We start from the raw sequence: 22803 nt of genomic DNA, 5'->3' as shown, positions 1-22803 counted from the left end.
GTATGGTCAGAATCTTGTTTCATAGGTTTTATTGGCCTTTTTTTGGTCATTTGCCTACGTTACCCAACTTTTCTTTTGGCATGCTTCCCTGTTTGATGATTTGGTAACATTTTTGCCATGTTTCTGTCACATTTTCTAGTTTTTTTAAGTTGCCTTTCATTTTTGTGATAATGTTTATTCATAAAGCCCTTCTCTAGCCCTGAACTCTACGTAAACTGCTTAATTATTTTGTTTTAATTGAACTGTGCTTTAAGGTATAATACACAGTGTGTTCGTATTGTAGTATTGACCAGAATGTAACCTGTTTAAAAAACAACCAAAAATTAAATTGGAATTCTTCAAGCCAGCATGTTCATCAGACTGACAATTCTAGGCAGTCCCTCTAGGTCTTGTGTTAAGCTATCTCAAAGGAACCATCAAACTGAGTTGAGTTACAACCCTGAGTATACACAGGGAAACCATTAAGCTGTTCCAGAGGTGAAATTCAAAAACTACTTAGATGATATGTATTTATCCTTTAAGTCGTTGCACAGATATTAACCCACACCACCTCCTTAGGATATCAGAAACATCTCAGTTTAAAAAACCAGAAAAATTGAGATCGTGTGTTTAGAAGCTTTAACTAAGCAAGTTTACATTAGTACCTACTTCTGTTACTGACTTGAGGGTTTTCCATACATAGATTATCTGGGTTTATATCCTACCAAGTTCACTCTTTTATCATAATCTTTTGTCCTTAATTCACATCTAGTTATTGCCCATTTTAATACTGTAACAATAACAAGCCTTGCTTTCCATTTGGCAGAACTGGACCATGTTATGAAAGTATCAGCTGCCTGCAATTTGAGCTGTGCCCTTAAGACATTTCACTGGTTGCTTTGGATTTATTAAATACAGAGGAAAGTATGGTCAGTGTTGGAAATTAGAGGACTTTTTAAAGGACCCCAATGATTCTTACCTGGTATTCAAGCACTTACACAATTCCCTCACCTTTAACGTGGGCTGGACTTTGTGACTGTTCAAAAGTAACAAGGTGTCACTTTTTGGTTACAAAGGGGTGGTGGCTTCTGTCTGTGCTCTCTGTGTAGGAACCCTTGCTCTGGGGAAGCAAGTTGCCAGGTGAATAAGCCTTTGGAGAGGCCTTCAGCTAGCAAGGAACTTGGGCCCTTGGCCCAACTACCTGTAGAAGCTGAGTCCTACACCCCTGAGCTTGGAAGCAGATCCAACACCTTAGTTGCAACCCTGTGAGAAACCTTGGTGCAGTCACTTGGCTAATCCTTGCCAATTCTTAACCTGACGAAGGGCTTCCCTGATAGCTCAGTTAAAAGAATCCACCTGCACTGCAGGAGATCCCAGTTTGATTGCTGGGTCCGGAAGATCCCCTGGAGAAAAGATAGGTTACCCACTCTAATATTCTTGGGCTTGCCTGGTGACTCAACTGGTAAAGAATCCACCTGCAATGCGGGTAGATCTGGGTTCGACCCCTGGGTTGGGAAGATCCCCTGGAGAAGAGAAAGGCTACCCACGCCGGTATTCTGGCCTGGAAAGTGCAGAGTTGGACACAACAGCAACTTTCAACCTGCAGAAACTAAAATGTTTTAAGCCACTGAGTCCTGGGCTAATTTGTTATTCAGCAACAGGTAGCTAATAGAGAGATGTAAGATAGTGAAAGCATCTAGGAAGGACATCGTTCTGGTTCACATTCCAGATATAAATCATAAGGCCTTCCTCTGTTGACCTGCTCAGTGCTAGTCACTGTTCAAGCTTGGTGATCACAACCATTCCTGGGTCCCAGCCAAAGGCAGAGGAAGGAGTATAGTAAGCTTGGTTAGAGGAGTGCTAGTTTTATTGATTTTTCTATATACTTTCAAAGATGAAATCTGAATTTAAAGATCAGACCACTTGAGAAAGGCTGATGATGCGTTACTGTCAACGAAAATCATCACTTTATTGGAGAGGTTGAATTCTGAGTTTTCTTGAAGATAAAGCAAAAGGTGAAATGCTGACTCATGTGACTCAGATTTGCAGATCTTCTCCAGGTTGGTAAACATCCAGTCCTCCTCTGGTGAAACTCAACTGTTTTTGAGGGCAAGGTGAAGGCTTTTGGCAGATGTACCTGAAGCCCCCCAGAAGCTTCTCTGGACCTTCATAGTTGCCATTCTAGTGAGAAATCTTTTAAAGACAAGGAAGCCTTAGAAATTTTTCTTTTATCTTTTATAAAAAGTTACAAGAAATAACAAACCTAGCTAAAAACATCACTAAACTGCAGAATTGGCCAAATTCTGTCACTCGTGGGTGGTCCAGTGGTTAAGATTGCTTTCATTGCTGTGGGCCAGGGTTTGATCCCTGGTTGGGGAACTAAGATCCCACAGGCTGTGTGGCCAAAAAAAAAAAAAGCTTGCATAAAGTAGATGCCTGACAATGAAATAATTTTATCAGCACAAGAAAACATGAATGTGATCACTCGTAAGTCCCATCCCAATGGTTCCCATCATCAACAACTGGGACGATGCTGAGATACTCATACTTAGCCTATCAGCTAGAGGAGAAACTGTACTGACTGGGCAGGTGTCCGAGTACATTGGTTAAAAAGCACACCCTGCAGCCCAGAATAAGAAGCCTGTTTTCCTTGTTACTGCTGGTTGATCAAGATCCATTACAGTTTTGTTCAGCATTTACCCCCTTTCTACCTGTGAGAGAACAGCACGCATACGTTACTGAGGAAATGTACCAAGGTCAGAAAAAACACTTGTTCTTCCTGGATCACTCGCTGCAGATAATCAGCAAAACCCTGCTTTAACATACCATCCTGAGGACAGGGAACAGCCTGAAGAGCCTGTCTTTGTCTTGGCATCTGCTACAATGAGGTATTACCTAAATTGTGTTCCCCTCTGGGGACTGGTAAGATTCACCAATTAACTACCAAACCTAAAGTTTGTTTTCTTTTTTTTAACGAGAGGGTCATCTATACTGTAACAAATTACTTGGCTACTAGTAACTTTCTGAAACTGTTAGCCCATTCTCTTTGGGTCAGTATAGGCACTGAAAAAATAAGATTTTTGGTTCCCAAAGGGAAAAAGTCAATTTAGTCTTGAAAGTTTTTACATCCTAAAGTTACCCAGTCTTTATGAGACTTCCTGATGGATTCAGGTTCCCGTAACCCCTCTAGTCATTTCCTCTGTGCATCAATTGAAAAAAAAAAACCTGAGGAAAAAAGCAAAGGACTCCCTAAACCTCAACCTGAAACAGTCCAGCATGGTGACAGCCACCTCTTTTTAATTGCCCTCTAAGAGCTGGATGGCAGTTTCTGGGTGCTTTGAAACAAGTATCCTCAGTGAATTAGACTGTCGGGGACTCACCCTAGACACAGTCATTCTGCTGTCATTTTACAGAGAGGCCTCGAGATGGTAAAGCGACTTGCTGGGGTAAAGGGATAGGAAGAGAAGGTGGGTTCCTAGTCAGGAGAGTTAAACCATTACTCTGAACGTCTTGGATGTGGTCACTGCATTTCTGCCTCACTGGAGTTTTCCGAATGTAGTAAGTGGTCTTGAAAATCTTGTCAGTTTCTAACCCTATAATGAAAGGCTTCAGGACTTCAGGCCTAGACTAGCAGACACAGGGAAGCATGGAACAAGTTTTCTGAAGAATTTGATTTGCTCATTTTTCCATTGTCAGGGAAATAGATGATCTGTCATATTAAAAAAAAAAAAAGCAAGATTATAGACTTTGACATTGTTAAGCAAATAAAAACGCAATACTCACATTTTAATTCAGTTCTACTCCAGACAGCAAACTTCCTCATTAGTATATAATATCAGTGTCCCTCAAGTTAAAATTCATAAATGTCTTTTAAGATGTAAAAAAATATATAGGGCAAGAAAAAAGACAGCTAGTTTAGCTTTGATTCAGTAATGCCACCCCAGAATTTATCAACAGAAGCAAAAAAGTTTTCTGTGATAGCAGTCCTAAATAGCTAACTAAGGTCTGGTTTAGCAGTGAAATGGTACAACAGTGCTGTGGAGTTCTGGGCTTTTAAAAAAATTGATAAGGAACATTGCAAAGACATGAGAAAATATTTATACTCTTAACAGTTTGCTACTCAAAGTGTAACCCCTAACCAGCAGCTTATCACTGGGGGGCTGCTTAGAAACACAGTGCTTGGATTTCTGAACTTCAGCTAAATTAGTCTGAATTTTAACAAGGTTCCTGAGGTAATTTATGCATATTAAAATTTGTTGTTCAGTTGTTCAGTCGTGTCTGACTCTTTGAGACCCCATGGACTGCAAGCATGCCAGGCTTCCCTGTCCTTCACAATCTGCTAGAGCTTGCTCAAACTCATGTCCTTTGAGTCGGTGATGCCATCCAACCATCTCATCCTCTGTCGTCCCCTTCTCCTGCTGCCCACGATTTTTCCCAGTACCAGGGTCTTTTCCAATGAGTCAGCTCTTCACATCACGTGGCCAAAGTATTGGAGCTTCAAGTTCAGCATCAGTCCTTTCAATGAATATTCAGGGTTGATTTCCTTTAGGATGGACTGATTTTATTTCTTTGCTGTCCAAGGGACTCTCAGGAGTCTTCTCCAACACCACAGTTCAAAAGCATCAATTCTTTGGCACTCAGCCTCCTTTATGGTCCAACTCTCACATCCATATATGACTACTGGAAAAACCATAGCTTTGACTACATGGACCTTTGTCGGCAAAGTAATGTCTGCTTTTTAATAGTCTGTCTAGGTTTGTCGTAGCTTTTCTTCCAAAGAGCAAGTCTTTTAATTTCATGGCTGCAGTCCTGTCTGCAGTGATTCTGGAGCCCAAGAAAATAGACCCTCTCACTGTTCCCATTGTTTCCCCACCTATTTGCCTTGAAGTGATGGGACCAGATGCTGTGATCTCAGTTTTTTGAATGTTGAGTTTTAAGCCAGCCTTTTCACTCCTCTCTTTCACCTTTAGTTCCTCTTCACTTTCTGCCATGAGGGTGGTGTCATCTGCATATCTGAGGTTATTGATGTTTCTCCTGGCAATCTTGATTCCAGCTTGTGCTTCATCCAGCCCAGCACTTCCCATGAGGTACTCTGTGTGTAAAAGTTTTAAAAGTAGGGTGACAGTACACAACTTTGACATGCTCCTTTCCCAATTTTGAACTAGTCTGTTGTTTCATGTACAGTACTAACTGTTGCTTCTTGACCTGCATACAGGTTTCTCAGGAGGCAGGTAAGGTGGTCTGGTATTCCCATCTCTTTAAGACTTTTCCACAGTTTGTTGTGATCCACACAGTCAAAGGCTTTAGCATAGTCAAAGAAGCAGAAGTGGATGTTTTTCTGGAATTCTCTTCATTTTTCTGTGATCCAACGGATGTTGGCAATTTGATCTCTGGTTCCTCTGCCTTTTCTAAATCCAGCTTGAACATCTGGAAGTTCACAGTTCACATACTGTTGAAACCAAGCTTGGGGAATTTTGAGCATTGCTTTGCTAGCATGTGAAATGAGTGCAATTGTGTAGTAGTTTGAACATTCTTTGGCATTGCCCTTCCTTGGGATTGGAATGAAAATTGACCTTTTCCAGTCTTGTGGCCACTGCTGCAACACTTTCACAGCTTCATCTTTTAGGATTTGAAATAGCTCAGCTGGAATTCCATCACCTCCACTAGCTTTGTTCATAGTGATGCTTCCTAAGGCCCACTTGACTTCACACTCCAAGATGCCTGTCTCTAGGTGAGTGATCACACCATCATGGTTACCTGGGTCATTAAGATCTTTTCTGATATAGTTCTTGTGTATTTTTGTATAGATCTTGTGTATCCTTGCCACCTCTTTTTAATATCTTCTGCTTCTGCTAGATCCATACCATTTCTGTCTTTTATTGTGTCCATCTTTGCATGAAATGTTCCCTTGGTATCTCTAATTTTCTTGAAGAGATCTCGTCTTTCCCGTTCTCTTGTTTTCCTCTGTTTCTTTGCGTTGTTCACTGAGGAAGGCTTTCTCATCTCTCCTTGCTATTCTCTGGAACTCTGTGTTGAGATGGACATATCTTTCCTTTTCTCCTTTACCTGTCACTTATCTTCTTTTCTCAGCTATTTGTAAGGCCTCCTCAGATAACCCTTTTGCATTTCTTTTTCTTGGGGATGGTCTTGACTATGTTGACTATGAGGGCTACTCCATTTCTTCTAAGGGATTTTTGCCCACAGGAGTAGATATAATGGTTATCTGAATTAAATTCACCCATTCCGGTCCATTTTATTCACTGATTCCTAAAATGTTGATGTTCACTCTTGCCATCTCCTGTTTGACCACTTCCAATTTACCTTGATTCAGGGACCTAACATTCCAGGTTCCTATGCAATGTTCTTTACAGCATCAGACTTTACTTTCACCACCAGAGACATCCACAATGGGGCATTGTTTCCCTTTTGGCTCAGCCTCTTGATTCCTTCTGGAGCTATTTCTCTGCTCTTCTCCAGTAGCATATTGGGCACTACCAACCTGGGGAGTTCATCTTTCAGTGTCATATCTTTTTGCCTTTTTATACTGTTCATGGGGTTCTCAAGGCAAGAAGACTGAAGTGGTTTGCCATTCCCTTCTTCAGTTTTGTCAGAACTCTCCACCATGACCTGTCTGTCTTGGGTGGCCCTACATGTAATGGCTCATGGTTTCATTGAGTTAGATGAGGCTGTGATCCATGTGATCAATCTGGTTAGTTTCCTGTGATTGTGGTTTTCATTCTTTCCACCCTTGAGGAATGACTACAGGCTCATGGAGACTTTCTGATGCAAGGGACTGGTTGTGGGGAAAACTGGGTCTTACCCTGATGGGCAATGCCATGCTCAGTAAGTCTTTAATCCAATTTTCTGCTGATGGGTGGGGCTGTGTTCCCTCCCTATAGTTTGGCCTGAGGTCAAACTATGGTAGGGATAATGGCAGTAATGGTGACCTCCTTCAAAAGGACTTATGTCAGCATACCATGGCTCCCAGGACTGTTGTATTCAGTGCCCCTGACCCTGCAGCAGGCTACTGTAGACTCACGCCTCTGCCAGAGACTCCCGGACACTCACAGGCAAGTCTGGCTCACTCTCTTCTGGGGTCACTGCTCCTTTTTCCTGGGTCCTGATGCACACAAGGTGGTGGTGTGTCCTCCAAGAGTCTGTTTCCGCAGTTCGGGGAAGTTCTATAATCAAATCCCATTGGTCTTCAAAGTCAGATTCCCTGGGGGTTCTCCCTTTGCTTGATCCCCAGGTTTGGAAATCTGTAGTAGGCCCTAGAACGTCTGCAACGGTGCAAGAACTTCTCTGGTATAATTGTGCTCCAGTTTGTGGGTCGTCTGCGGCGGCTCTATTGTGGGGCTAACGGTGACCTCCTCCAAGAGGACTTCTGCCACACACCACGCCTCGCAGGTCTGCTGCAGCCGGAGCCCCTGTCCCCATGGCAGGTTACATCATCTGGTAAATTTGTGGGGGTGGGGGGCAGTACTGATTTACTGTTTTTCAGATAAGTATGTTTATGTGGTCGGGGATTGGAAAGCTATTGGAAAAAATTAAAATAGTTAAACTGGAGATATCTGTCCTACCCACACACAGTGCCTGAGCAGCTCTGAGTCCTCAGTAAGTGACAGCTGTCAGGAATATGATGCCACTGTGGGCTGTTCCTTCCCTTCCTTCCTCTCTCCCTCCTTCCTTCCCCTCCCCTTTCTTTGTTTTTAAAAGGTGTTCCTTCATGTTCTCGTTAATTCACATCTTAGAAACCTAAAAGACAATAAGGGAATTAACATGTTATGTTTCCTTTTCAACCAGATATTAAAATTGATTAAGTCATGTTTTGCTTTTTGCTTCAGCTATCAGGAAGCAGGGAACTAAATTTAATACCTAGTACACTAATGCTATTAGCCCAGATTTCTGTAATATTTGTTTTCCTTTCTATGTCTTTTATTTTATGTTTCATTAGGTTTTCCACCATGTCTCTTATAAATCTTCTGAAAATAAGGGTCCAAATTACAATAATGACTTCTAAAAACAGTCTGTTCTTATTGGCCAGGCTCCACAAAAAGAAGAGTTTATGAAACCACCTGCCTGTTTTAAATTATTTCTTCTCTCCCTTTGTTTTTCCTGCTTCTCAAGACACAAGTAAAACTAGAGGATTCTTGTTTGCCCCTTAGTGACGGTCTCCTTTGCCAGCTAGCCCATGCCCCCTCCCACCCAACACTCCACACTCATCCCCCTGCCCCTCTTTCCCTAGGTCCTACAGCCCAGCCTCATGAGTCATTCTGCGAGGCTATAGCACTTGCAAAGACACACAGACCACCCTCCAGTGCAATTACTCACCAATGCTCCAGCTGCTTCAGACTTCCTCTGCAAGGAAAGAGAACAAACAGGATGTGTTTACAATCCAGCCTTGTTTCCAGGCTCATTGCCTGCACACTATTGCCTCTTTTATTCACTATCAGGAAAGCTTGCCCTTTTTGTTCATAATGTTTATCAGCTTGTGCTTCCATCCTGCGTGATCGTCTCCCCTACTGGACTTGAGGTCCAAATGTAGACTTCCTCCCTCGCTGGACCTCTGGGCCAGAAGGTGTCGGGGGAGATGGCGGCGCAGATGGATGAGATAACGAGTGGAGGTACTAGAAAGACAGAACGTGGGGAGAACTAACATTTAGCCTTCACCTACAATATGCAGGCACTGCTGGTGCTTTATACACACTATCCTCAGCACAATTTTTTTTTTAAGATCTATTTTATTTTTGGCTGTGTTGTGTCTTCCTAACTGCACATGGGCTTTCTCTGGTTGTGGTGAGTGGGGGCTACTCTTCCCTACAGGATGCGGGCCTCTCACAGAGTGGTTTCAGAGCATGGGCTGTAGGTGCACGGGCTTCAGTAGTGGCGGCTCTCGGGCCTTACAGTGTGGGCTCAGTAACTGTGGCGCAGGGGCTGAGTTAGTTGCTCCACAGCATGTGGGATCTTCCTGGATCAGGGATCGAACCCGTGTCTTCTCCATTGGCAGGTGGCTTCTTAACCACTAGGCCACCAGGGAAGCCCTTTTATTTTTTTTATTGAGATATGATTTACTAACATAAAATTTACTCATTTAAAGTGTACAAAACAGTGGGTTTTGGTGTATTCACCACATGATGCAACTATCACCTCTGATTCTAGAAATTTTCATCACCCCCCAAAAAAATCCTGTGACTTTTAATGATAACTCCCAATTCCCCTCTCTTCCCAGCCCCAGGGAATTACTAAAATTTGCTTTCTGTCTCTTTTGACTTGCCTATTCCGAACATTTTATATAAATCGGATCATACAATATCTAGTCTTTTTTCATCTGGCTTCTCTCACTTAGCAGTGTTTTCTTCCACATTGCAGCAGTCACCAGTGCTTCATTTCCTTTTATGGCTGAAGAATAACTCCGTGTATGGATACACACATTTTGTCATTCAGTCCTCAGTAGATACATGACTCTGAAAACTACTATGAACATTTGCACACAAGGTTTGGGGGGCACATATGTTTTCAATTTCCTTGACTATTTGCCTAGGAGTGGAATTGCTGTGTCACATGGCAACTCTGCTTAATCATTTGAAGAGCTGTCATTCTGCTCTCCACAGCAACCACACCATTCTACATTTTCTCTAGCGGTGTGTGAGGATTCCAACTTCCTCACATGCTCATCAGTACTCGATATTTTCACCTTTTCTGTGGCAGACATCCTAATGGGTATAAAGTGATATCTCATTGTTGTTTTGACTTGCATTTTCCTAATGGTTAATGATGTTAACTATTTTTTCATATGCTTTTTAGCCATTTGTATATCTTATTCAATGAAAAGTCTATTCAAATCCTTTGCCTATTTAAAAAATTGGATTATTTTTATTGTTATTGTTGAGTTACAAGGGTTCTTAATATATTCTGGATACTAGAATTATGATTATGACTTACAAATATTTTCTCCCTATCCATGGGTTGCCTTGTCACTTTCATTATGGTATCCTTTGAAGCACAGAGTTTTCAATTTTGAGGAAATCCAGTTTACTTATTTATTTTTCCTTTTGGTACTTGTGCATTAGATGTCAAATATAATCCTAATCCAAGGTCTTCTCTAGGAGTTTTATAATTTTGTATCTTACATTTAGGTCTTTGATCCATTTTGAGTTAATTTCTATATATGATGTGTGGTAGGTGGCCCAACTTTATTCTTTTGCATATAAATATCTGGTTATCCCAGCACCATTTATTGAGAAGAGTATTCTTTTCCCCATTAAATGTTCTTGGCACCCGCACTGAAAATCGATCAGTCGTAGATGCTTGATTTTATTTCTGGACTCTCTGTTTCATTCCACTGTCTACCCTATGCCAGTGCCACACTGACATGGCCATTGTAACTTTCCAGTAAGTTTTGAAATCAGGGCATGTGTGCCCTCCAACTCTGTTTTTCTTCAAGATTATTTTGGCTGTTCTGGGTCTCTCACATTTCCAAATGACAAGCTGATCCTAAAATCAAGCCAGCTGGGATTCTGATAAAAACTGCATTAAGTCTGTAGACCAGTTTGTGGAGTATTGCCATCTCAACAACATTAAGTCCTCTGATCCATGAACATGGATATTCCCATTTATTTAGGCCTTTAAACATGTTTTTTTGATTTTCACATACAAGTTTTACATTTTTATTAAATTTATTCCTAAGTGTTCTTTTTGTTGCTATCATAAGTGAAATTGTTTTTTAATGTCATTTTCACATTGTTCATTGTTAGTGTATACAAACACAGTATATTTTTGTATATTGTTCTTATATTCTGCAACCTTGCTGAAGTTGTATTATGAGCTTTAATAGTTTTTTAGTGGATTATTTAGGATTTCCCATATACAGAATCATGTCATCTGCTAACAGAGATGGTTTTACTTCCTCTCCAAACTAGATTTCATTTCCCTGGCTATAATCTCTGGTACAATCTTCAGTAGAAGAGCAGACAGCCTTATCTTGTTCCTGAGTTTTATCTTGTAAAGTAGGTATTTTTTACAAATGAAGAAAAATCTACCTCCTACCCCCTAATGAGGGGAAATGAAGCTCAGATCAGAAAATGGATATATGGAGAATCCCAAGGTGACTCTAATCTGAGGGAGCTAGGCTCCCATCACCTGGAGTCCAGGAGCCATCACATCTGTGCCCTCACCTGCCTCTCCTCCTTCCAGAGCAACTCATCCCTCTGCTCCCCATTGCTCCTCTCTCCACCAGCAGACTCCCCTGTTATTGCAAGACCCAGCCTCAGTGCTGCCTTCCACGGGAAGGCCACACCTAGCTCCCCAGGCTGGACCAGGGCTCTCTCCCCGGAGACCCTGAGAGTGCAGGGGGACGAGGACACCCTTCTATCACAGGCAGCCTCTGCCACGTAGGTCTGTCCCTGCCTCACTACGTGCCAGCCTGCAACCCTCCACTGACCCTTGGGTTCTGGAACAAGAGCTGTGTTTGATTGGTCTTGGTGTCCCCACCCTTGGCCAGGGGACACACCTCAGGCAACTGGCAGAGAGGAAGCCTCAGCTCCCTGGGCTGGAGAGAATTACCTTTTCCATCAGCCTTATAGTCATCAGGGAGCAGCTTGTCCTGGCGGTAGCCCAGCACAAAGGCCAAGAAGGAGAGGATGAGAGCGTCTCCAATGCTGAGGATGGCAAGCATGAAGGCCCAGCGGATGGTGCAGTGACCCAGCGTGTATTTGCCTGTCTGCTCTCCACACATGCGCCGTACCTCACTTGAGTCCCAGCCGTCTGGGTAGACCAGGCAGCCGATCATCAGGCCTGTGGCTGAAGGGGCAGGGGAGGTGCAGATGGCGTCAGGCTGGGGAAGCTCGGTCTGCTCCCTCCCACTGTGCACTGCTGTCACCGTGCCAGCTCCCTTCCTGTGTTAACAGCCTTGAGAGGCACAAGAAGCAAGCTGCTGCCACCCTTCTTGCAGAACAAAGAGGAGGAAACTGAGGCTCCAAGAGCTAAAGCCATGTGCCCCGGGAGCCACTGGTCAGGGGTGAAGGCTCAGAGCAGGACTTCTCAGCACGGGAGGTTCTGCCAGGGCACCAGGTAGCCCTGCCAGGCCCTCAGCTGTGCCCCTCACTTTGAACTTGATGAGGCACCGGCTTCAAAGTCCTCCCAAAATCCAATTCCAGCCCAGAGAACTCATCACTCCTAAGATGTACTTTTGTTCAGACCTCAGCATCTCTGGAATAAGTGTAATAACAAAACTTTAGGCTATAACTTGATTAGAAGCTTTTTTTCCTTTTACACCACATCAAATAATTATGTCTCCTACAACTCAGATATTTTAGATTGAGTACAGGAAGTTTTCCAGCCCCATCTCTGGCTGCTTCCTTCATGAACCTTCCATTTAAGCAAATAGGATCTCCACACCTTTACCCACTACAGCACAGGGCAGTTGTCCACACCTCCCTGAATGTGTTTAAAATGTTGATTCCTAGGTCAGGGTTGGGCTCAGGAATCCCTTCTTTAAAAGCACTCTTCTGGGTGACTCTCTCAACAGGAAAAGCTGGGGAACACTAGGGTAAACTGCCTGGATCTCAAGCCCAGCTCTTTGCTAACCGGCTGTGTGACTTCGAGCTAGGTACATAAGCTTTTGTGCCTCGGTTTTTTCATCTGTGAAATGAGGATAATAGTATCTGCCTGTCTGGATTGCAGTGAGGCTCAAATCAGCTAATACTGGAGAAGTGCTCAGAAGAGCGCCTGACACACAGTTGGCATTTCCCGAGTGGCAGCTCGTATGCCACACTGCTTTCATTGATTCAGTATTGACAGCCAAACGTTTCTTCTTCCCCACCTTCCTTCCACTTTCCCCACCAAACTTCCACCCCACCTTAGCCACCCAGGAAGGTACATATTCCTGGGAGGTGACTGGGGCAACCTCCGGGACCACCATCAGGCAGACACGGGGCACCTCCCCTTATCTGTGCCGCAGTCCCAACCCTGGCCCTCCTTTCACAGGACCCGAGGCTCTTTAGCCCCAAAGGTGTGCCCTACCCAGGAGCCCCATGGAGAAGCACCTCACAGGACCCAAAGTCACCGCTTGGGGCTCAGCTTGTTCTTGCAAGGAAGGTCAGCAGATGAAACAAAAGCATAACAAAGTATAAAGATCAATGTACCAAATCCCACCTTCCCACCTAGATGAATGCCTCCTTTGTTTTTTTTCTAGGAGGACCTGATTTATTAATACAGACTTCTTTTACAGATCACAAAATACTTCATATACCATTTTTCTGTCAATCCTTACAACAGTTCTGTGAAGTAGGCCATGTGTTAATATCCCATTTTACAGACTAGAAAACTGAGGTCCCAGAGAAACCAAGTGAGTTACCTAGTCCTTCAGCTATGGCAAAGCCAAGACCTGCACCCACAACTCCCGACTTTCTTGGCTTCAAAGTTGATTGCCCCAGACTCCCAGACAAACATCTCTCCAAAGAGCTGAATGTATTTAGCAGTGACATTTCAGACTCAGTGACAAACAGGAAGATACTTAGGGTGGTTACCCTAGGGGCTACCCTCCCTGAATCCTTTGGTAAAACCTGTGGCCTCCCCCACTTGGTGTGTGATGAGTCCTCTGGTACCTGGTGTGGCCCTCTTCTCCTATAGCACCTCCCTATAGCGGTTTCAGAAAAGAGCCCAGGGTCTCTGGCTTGGAAACAGGTTGTTTCTATGGGCGCCACAGTTCTGTATGAGCGCCCCACCCACCCACCTAGTAGGGAGATCCACCCCACTGCGGTGTCTCAGGGCTCTAAGCAGAGGCCAGCGTGGTATGCTCAAGCAAGTTTACTTACCATTTCTGACTTCCAGTCTCTTGCTGGAAAAATAAGAATAATAATACCTGACTCAGAGCAGGGTTATGAGGATTAAATGTGATTAAGTGTTTACTGCAGTGTCTGGTCATGACCGAGTGACTTCATTTTCACGTTTCACTTTCACGCATTGGAGAAGGAAATGGCAACCCACTCCAGTGTTCTTGGAGAATCCCAGGGACGGGGGAGCCTGGTGGGCTGCCGTCTATGGGGTTGCACAGAGTCGGACATGACTGAAGCGACTTAGCAGCAGCAGCAGCAGCAGCAGTGTCTGGTATATGCTAAATGGCCAGTTAATGTTAGTTGTTGCTACTATTATTGGCACTAAAGTCAGATGGAAGCACCCTCAATGGATGTCTCTGTCATCAGAGCTGTTCACGAATATTCAAGGTACATAACAGGATTATATTTCCTTGCCTCCCTCCCTTGAAGTCGTGTGCATGCATGCGTGCATTCTCAGTTGCTCAATCCAACTCTTGGTGACCCCATGGAGTATAGCCTACCAGGCTCCTCCGTCCAAGGAATTTTCCAGGCAAGAATACTGGTGCAGGTTGCCATTTTTCCTGCTCCAGAGGATATTCCTGACCCAGGAATCACACTCGTGTCTCCTGCATCTCCTGCATTGGTAAGCAGATTCTTAACTACTGAGCAACCTAGGAAGTCCCCCTTGAAGTTAGGCTGGGTCATAAAGATTCCTTCAGCCAATAAGTGAGCAGAGATGCTGTGTGCTTTTCCAGGCCAGAGCATTCAACTGCTGTTGGAGACTTTCCAGAGCTCTCTTTCTCTTTGCAATGATCACAGCCAGATGACAGCTGATGCTCCATCAGACTGGGCTCTGGAAGAGAACAGTGAGAGCAAAACCCTTCACTGATCCTCAACAAGTGTGTACCGTGATCAAGAAATAAACCTTTGTCCTAACCCACGAAGATTTGGGAATTGTTACTGTGGCATCATCCCATCCATCCCTGACTGAAAAAGCTGTTTTGGGTTTTTCACGTTTACCGAGCACCTACCACATGTCAGGCCTTGTGCAAGATGCATTATAACATCCCATTCCTGCAAGAGCCCTGTATTTCTGCCGTCTTCAACAGATGAAGTTACCAGAACTCAGAGAGATGTGTAACGTGCTCTACTTATGTTTTTAGGAGCTGGGATCACCCTCGGCCTGCACCTGGCATCCAGAAGCTCATTTAACTTTAAGCGACAGCTCCTCACTGCCCCACTCATCAGTCCTCTTTCCCTTCTCCTGTGCCCTTCTCTGGTCCTTAATCTTGTCCAAATTAAGCTAACTGGTTTAGGGCTCCTCTGATGGAGGAAGCTGTCAATGACTGGCTGTGGGACACACCTCCTCCTCATCTCTCCCTTTGCCGCCCCCCTCCTTTCCCCAGCACCAAAGAATGGAACACAGCACCATCTTTGTTCTCCCCCAACATAAATGTTTCATGGGATGGCACCCAGCCACCTCTGCTATCAGTGTCTTCAGCTCCATGACCCAGAAAAGGATCTGACTCAAATGGCCTGGTGATCCCTCTCCCACCCAGGCTCTCCCAGCACTGCCAGTTCAGCAAATGGCACCTGTTGCAGGAGGTTGGGGGAATGGGACAGTGCAGAGAATGAGGGAGGGAGGGTGGTGTTTCCAGCATCCCATTGTTCTGGAGGACCAGCTGGCAAGCATGCCAGGGTCCATTCTGCTCCTCTTTGTCACAAAACTGCTAAATCCTCCCTTCTCTCTCCCCACTGCCCACTCAAGCCCATCAAGACTTGCCTCATCTGTGCCCCAGCCTCTCCCTCACCGTTTAGAGAGACTACAGAGAAAGGGAGGTGGCAGGGGGATTGGGAAGGCAGCTGTGGAACCAGGTCAGTAGCCTGAGTACAAGATTCAGAGTTTGAAGGTTCTGTCTCTCACGACCTGTGTGCTAAAATACAAGTTACCCGCTAGGAGCCTCATCTATCAGATGGGAGGAAAACCCACCTCACTGGGTCATGATGAGGCTCCTCATCTAGTTCTTGGGACTCACTGCCATAATTCTATTTCCTTGGTTTCCAGGTGATCTATTACAGTCTTGGCTAAGTCTTGTCTTCTCTCAGCCCCAGATCCCTCATTTATAGTTGGGGGGAGGACGCTCTAGCTCTCTAGAGCCCCCTCCAGCTCTGACTGTCCTGAGTTTATGGTTTGGTTGTCTGGGATTCAGTTCCCTGTTCCATTCCCCCTGCTAAGGATAATGCTGCTTCTCATTCTAATCAATGATGTCAAGATGATTTCACTCTAGTCTGCAGTCCCCAACAAGGCTCCTGGACATCTCCCTCACATGGACAGTCTGTGTGTGGTGCTTGGATTGAGGAGGGACCAAGGGCTGCAGGACAAAGTCTTAGGTAGGCATCCCTTCCTAGGCTCTAGAGGATAGCAGGACCAGCTGACCCCCAGGACCCAGATGCCTGTCTGTAGCCAGAAGCAGGAAAAGAGGGGCAGATAAGGCTTTGCGTCTGAGCACCACAAGTAGCCGCCCATCTCACATAGTTCTAAAAGACCCTACTTCCCTCCCCCACCACAAAATATCACCTCCATTCACTGCCTCAAGTGCTTACACTTGCTGTATCAAGGATGGAATCCTAGAATTAGGGTACAAAGACCTTCACTCTACCATGAGTGATTTGCTCCTGGGCAAGTCACTTCCCCACTCTGGACCTCAGTTCCTGATCTATAAGATGAGAGAGTTGAACCATTTGATATTTAAAGTTGTTTTGATCTCAGCCATCCTGAGACTTGTTACTCTTCAGAAGCATCTGAAGAGCACACAGCATGGCTGGGCTATACAGGACAACAGCTGAGTTGGAGACTCAGCAACTCCAGGGAAGGTGGGATGCTGCACCTGCTCCTGTGGCCTTGGGGCGGGGCGAGGGGCTCCCTGCCCTCCCACTATCCCTGCTCACCCGCAGCCAGCTGCATCCACGCACAGATCTTGTAGACGGTGGCCGTGTTACAGACGAAGAACAGGCTGAAGCAGATGATGGAGCCAATGATGAGGAACATGGCCAAGGCCACAAAGAACATAGCAGTCTTGAAAGCTCTAGAAGGGATAGAGGAGAAGTCCAGCGGGCCACCCTTGCAGATAAGCTCAGAAGACAGCACGTTGCCCACGCAGTAGGAGAAAAGGCCAAAGTAGCCCGCCTGGGGCGTGTTGACGCTGTCACCGATCCAGTAGGGCTGGATGAAGAGCGCCATGACCAGCACAGAGAAGCAGATGGTGAGCGTGCCCCACATCACGCCCACGGCCCTCGAGTTACGCACGTAGTTGGTGTGGTAGATCTTGGCTGCCTCCTGGGCAGGCAGCAACTTCACCATCGTGAGGGCGCTGGGTCCTGGGGTGGGGACTTGGGGGCTGGAAGTGACTTTGCGAATGGATGGAAGCCCAGAAGTGGGTCACCCCCTCAGCCGGGTGTGGGGAGGAGGCTGAGGTCAGGGAGGATGACCTTGGCTTCTCCTGGGGAAGCTTGTCCAGGGGCTGTGTCCGCTCTGCTCGAGCCGGCCTGCCTCGGGTCTCCTGCCTCCCTTTAAACCCGCCGGGGTCCCGGGCCTGCGGGCGTCGCCCTGCCCCGCCCCCCTCCAGCGGAGAGCCCCAGGGAACTCCGCCCCCTTCGCTCGTCCCGGCTCCGCCCCGCTCCCTCCACCGCGCGCGCAGCTTCAGCACCGTGGCCAGCGCCTCGGGCCCCGCGGCAGAGGCGCGTGCCGAGCGGCCGCCCCACCCACTCCACAAGCCGGCGCCTGGGAACTCTGTTCACCCTCCGGAGCCGGGCTGACAAGGACCGAAAGGGCGGGGCTGTGGTTGTCACCTTCCTCTCGCTCGGTGTCCTGCCGCCAAACCACTTCTGGAGCGCAGTCCCCAGCCCAGCCCATACTTCCCTGGTTCCCTATATGTCCTCCTGGAACCTCCAATCCCTCGGAGGCCAGCAAAGTCTTCCGGGTCACTGGTTTCTCCTCCCTATATCATTCAGGGCACAATTACTAAGAGCCTTCTGCGTACTGAGCCCTGTGTTGGAGGCAAGAACCATATACTAAAAAGGACGGGGCCCCTGCTCTCAAGGACAGTGAGGTATTTACATATATGTAAATATATATTTGAAATGCAGACTGATAGTGTGATAATAGAACCCACTACACAAAGAACGGTCCTTACGAGCCTTCTCAGACTTTAACATATGCTTTTTGTTCAACACAATGTCTTTCACTTCTTGTGTATGTTTTTGTTGCATATTTCTTTTTTTATTTACTTTTATAAGTATAGTTGATTTACAATGTTGTGTTAATTTCTGCTGTCACTCAAGGTACATATGTACATTCTTTTTTATAGTCTTTTTCATTATGGTTTATATCTGTATATATATCTGTATATATGTCTGTATATATATATATATATTTTTTTTTTTTTTTTTTTAATTTACTTATTTGGCTGTACTGGGTCTTAGTTGAGACACGTGGGATCTTTTCGGTGTGGCACACAGAATCTTTAGTTGCACCATTCAAACTCTTTGTTTTGGCATGCGGGAGCGGGGATCCAACCCAGGCCCCTGCGTTCAGAGAATGGAATCTTAGCCACTGGACCAGCAGGGAAGTCCCTATCCCAGGATATTGAATGTAGTTTCCTGTTCTGTACGGTAGGACCTTCTTGTTTATCCATTCTGTAGAAATAGTTTGCCTCTAGTAACTCCAAATTCCCAGTCCATCCCTCCTCCTCCACACCCTTGCTTATTCCTTTCCCCTCCTCTTTTTCAAAATACCTGTATTTTTCCTAAATGTATAGGCAAATTCATGATTAATATACATACATAGGAAAATTCAAGAAAGTTACATAAAAGAATAAAAATCACTCATAACCCAAAAATGGGAGCTAAGGAAAAACAAAATCATTTCACAAACATTCACTTCAGCTTTAGATAGATCTGAATTTGAGTCAGCACTTGTTAGCTGACTCAAGTTAGATGGTCAATTTTGAAATCAGATTGATTATATTCTTTGCAGCCAAAATGGAGAAGCTCTATATACTCAGCAAAAACAAAACCAGGAGCTGACTATGGCTCAGATCATGAACTCCTTATTTCAAAATTCAGACTTAAATTGAAGAGAGTAGGGAAAACCACTAGACCATTCAGGTATGACCTACATCAAATCCCTTACAATTATACAAATAGATTCAAATGGAAGTGACAAATAGATTCAAGGGATTAGACCTGATAGAGTGCCCGAAGAACTATGGACAGAAGTTCGTGACATTGTACAGGAGGCAGTGATCAAGACCATACCCATGAAAAAGAAATGCAAAAAGACAAAATGGTTGTCTAAGGAGGCCTTACAAATAGCTGAGAAAAGAAAAGAAGCTAAAGGCAAAGGAGAAAAGGAAAGATATACCTGCTGCTGCTAAGTCACTTCAGTGTGTCCGACTCTGTGCAACCCCATAGACGGCAGCCCACCAGGCTCCCCTGTCCCTGGGATTCTCCAGGCAAGAACGCTGGAGTGGGTTGCCATTTCCTTCTCCAAAAGATATACCTGTTTGAATGCAAAGTTCCAAAGAGTAGCAAGGAGAGATAGGAAAGCCTTTCTCAGTGATCAATGCAAAGAAATAGAGGAAAACAATAGAATGGGAAAGAACTAGAGATCTCTTCAAGAAAATCAGAGATACCAAGGGAGCATTTCATGCAAAGATGGGCACAATAAAGGACAGAAATGGTATGGACCTAACAAAAGCAGAAGATATTAAGAAGAGATGACAAGAATACACAAAAGAACTATACTTCTTCATGACCCAGATAACCACCATGATGTGATCACTCACCTAGAGACAGACATCCTGGAATGCAAAGTCAAGTGGGCCTTAGGAAGCATCACTATGAACAAAGCTGATGGAATTCCATCAGCTTTGGAGGTGATGGAATTCCAGTTGAGCTATTTCAAATCCTGAAAGATGATGCTGTGAAAGTGTTGCACTCAATATGCCAACAAATTTGGAAAACTCAGCAATGACCAGAGGACTGGAAAAGGTCAATTTTCATTCTAATTGTTCTAATTCCATTCTAATTGTTCTAATTTCTAAATCTAATTTCATTCTAATCCCAAAGAAAGGCAATGCCAAAGAATGTTCAAACTACCACACAATTGTACTCATCTCATATGCCAGTAAAGTAATTCTCAAAATTCTCCAAGCCAGGCTTCAACAGTATGTGAACTTTCAGATGTACAAGCTGGATTTAGAAAAGGCAGAGGAACCAGAGACCAAATTGCCAACATCCACTGGTCGTCAAAAAAGCAAGAAAGTTCCAGAAAAACATCTATTTCTGCTTTATTAACTACACCAAAGCCTTTGACTATGTGGATCACAACAAACTGTGGGAAATTCTTCAAGAGATGGGAATACCAGACCACCTTACCTGCCTCCTGAGAAACCTATATGCAGGTGAGGAGGCATCAGTTAGAACTGGACATGGAACAACAGACTGGTTCCAAATTGGGAAAGGAGTACATCAAGGCTGTATATTGTCACCCTGCTTATTTAACTTGTATGCAGAGTACATCAAGTGAAATGCCAGGCTGCATGAAGCACAAGCTGGAATCAAGATTGCTGGGAGAAATAGCAATAACCTCAGATATGCAGATGATACCACCCTCATGGCAGAAATCAAAGAAGAACTGAAGAGGCTCTTTGATGCAGGTGAAAGAGGAGAGCGAAACATCAGGCTTAAAACTCAACATTCAGAAAATGAAGATCATGGTATCAGACCCATCACTTCAATGCAAATAGATGGGGAAACAATGGAAACAGTGACAGACTTTATTTTTTGGGGCTCCAAGATCACTGCACATAGTAATTGCAGCCATGAAATTAAAAGACACTTGCTCCTTGGAAGAAAAGCAATGACCAACCTAGACAGCATATTAGAAAGCAGAGACATTACTTTGCTGACAAAGGTCCGTCTAGCCAATGCTATGGTTTTTCCAGTAGTCATGTATGGATATGAGAGTTTGACTACAAAGAAAGCTGAGTGGTGAAGAATTGATGCTTTTGAACTGTGGTACTGGAAAAGATTCTTGACAGTCCCTTGGACTGTAAGGAAATCAAACCAGTCAGTCCTAAAGGATATCAGGCCTGAATATTCATTGGAAGGAGTGATGCTGAAGCTGAAACTCCAATACTTTAGCCGCATGATGCAAAGAGCTGACTCATTGGCAAAGACCCTGATGCTGGGAAAGATTGAAGGCGGGAGGAGAAGGGGACAACAGAGGATGAGATGGCTAGATGGCATCACCAACTCAATGGATCACCAACTCAATGGACATGAGTTTGAGTGAACTCCAGGAGTTGGTGATGGACAAGGAAGCCTGGCATTCTGCAGTCCATGGGGTCGCAAAGAGACACAACTGAGTGACTGAACAGAACTTGAACTTGTTAACTGAGGGTTTAGCTTCCTAAGCCTCAGTTTATTCATCTATAAGATGAGTATGATAATAGTATCTATTACATATGGGTTAGGTAAAATAACATATGGAAAATGTTTAACCCAGGGCCTCACATATAAAAATGCTCAAAAATGTTTATTATTATTATTATCTCTGTTGACATTTTGGTGTATTCCCCTCCTTCTGGACATATTGCTTTATACAGTTGTATAGTAATGTATATACATTTGTGCTCAGTCGTGTTCAACTTTTTGCGACCCCATGAACTATATAGCCTGTGAGGTTCCTCTGTTCATGGGATTTTCCAGACAAGAATACTGGAGTGGGTTGCCATTTCCTTCTCCAGTTTACATTTAGTATCCAATTATTTTCACTTAGCATTTCACCATCAGTGTTTTCTCACATTACTAGTTTTTCAAAAACGTGATCTTTAATCTTTATGTAATTGTTTAATTATCCCCCTTCTTGGGGGTATTTCAACAGTTTCCCATTTTTCACTATTAAAAAGAACCCTGCCTTAAGCATATTGTGCTGTTAACCTGTGTTTCCTCTTAAATTTCTTCAGTTTTGTGATCAGTCCTCGCCATCAGATTGAAAGTTCAACAAGGCATGACCTGTATCTCCACCATTGGGCTGGGAGCTTCTCCAGAGTGGGGGCTGTATGTTCCCCCCTTCAGAAAAGGCCTGGGGCCAGGCTCTTCGGGACTAGCAGACACCTTTTGTTTAGCCTGATCAGCAGAACTTCCCCTGCCTTTCAGAGAAGGCTCTCCTGCTTTCTGAGGTTCCTATGAGACAGCCATCTCATGTAGATGGAATCAAACCATCTGTGTTCTTTAGTCCACGGGTTTTCTCATTCAATATTATGGGGGGTTTCTTTTTTTAAACTGTTTTATTTATTTGGCTGTGCTGGGTCTTAGTTGCAGCATGTGGAATCTTTTAGCTGTGGGATGTGGCATCTATTTCCCTGAGCAGGGATCGAACACGGGCCCCCTGCATTGGGAGTGCAGAGTCTTACCCACTGGACCACCAGGGAAGTCCCTCATTCAGCATTATGTATGTGAGAGAAATGCCTATGATCGCACGTGGGAATCAGAAATCGATTCTTTTTTGAGGGGGAAAAAGCCAAAGCAAAACACTCTTTAGATTGGGGAAGGGGTGGTTAGACCATATGAGGTTTGGATACAAAAAAGTCCTTAACTACTTCTTGCTTGTATTTTGGAAGCACAAACATTATCAAAGTTCTTTTTGCTATATTCTTTGTTTGGAATGGAAAAATCTGCATTCTTTCACCTCTGGAAAGGTGGCCATGACCTGCTGGCTATACTAGGACTGATGCATTTTGATAGAAAGAGCTCTTGGGTTCCAGTTCCTTCCCCAGCCTCCTCATCTTGACTTGGGAGAAGGAACAGTGTGGTGGAAGGGCCAGGACAAGCTCATGGGGAAAAGTGGTTGAAACACTGAGCCCCATAAAAAAAAATAAGAGAAGACTGTTTCTTTCATCAATGGCATTTCCAGGTGTCTGGAATTGGGTGGGCTTCTCTCATT

At 44.6% G+C, this 22803-nt stretch overlaps 2 protein-coding genes across 3 annotated transcripts; one reads left to right on the top strand and one right to left on the bottom strand.

The window, feature by feature from the left end:
- Positions 1–1824: 1824 nt before the first annotated feature.
- Positions 1825–17739, bottom strand: LHFPL5 (LHFPL tetraspan subfamily member 5). Of its 2 annotated transcripts, XR_239519.5 has the most exons (5): positions 16743–17739; positions 11542–11778; positions 8311–8337; positions 3360–3688; positions 1825–2172 (listed from the first exon to the last, which is right to left on the bottom strand). XR_239519.5 is itself a non-coding variant. In NM_001205946.1 (4 exons), the coding sequence occupies exons 1-3, from the start codon at positions 17152–17154 to the stop codon at positions 8327–8329; spliced, it is 660 nt and encodes a 219-aa protein (NP_001192875.1). In that variant the 3' UTR covers positions 3677–3688; positions 8311–8326. The 2 variants fall into 2 exon arrangements, 1 of the variants encoding a protein (NP_001192875.1); NM_001205946.1 differs by lacking the exon at positions 1825–2172 and having other exon boundaries at positions 3677–3688; positions 16743–17154.
- Positions 17214–17609, top strand: LOC107131713 (uncharacterized). The gene has a single exon (XM_015459774.1). It carries the CDS (start codon positions 17214–17216, stop codon positions 17607–17609), a length of 396 nt encoding a protein of 131 aa, XP_015315260.1.
- Positions 17740–22803: the final 5064 nt, after the last annotated feature.

This window comes from Bos taurus, chromosome 23 (genome assembly GCF_002263795.3).
Source record: "Bos taurus isolate L1 Dominette 01449 registration number 42190680 breed Hereford chromosome 23, ARS-UCD2.0, whole genome shotgun sequence".
Taxonomy (NCBI): domain Eukaryota; kingdom Metazoa; phylum Chordata; class Mammalia; order Artiodactyla; family Bovidae; genus Bos; species Bos taurus.
This window is presented reverse-complemented; position numbering and strand designations above follow the sequence as displayed.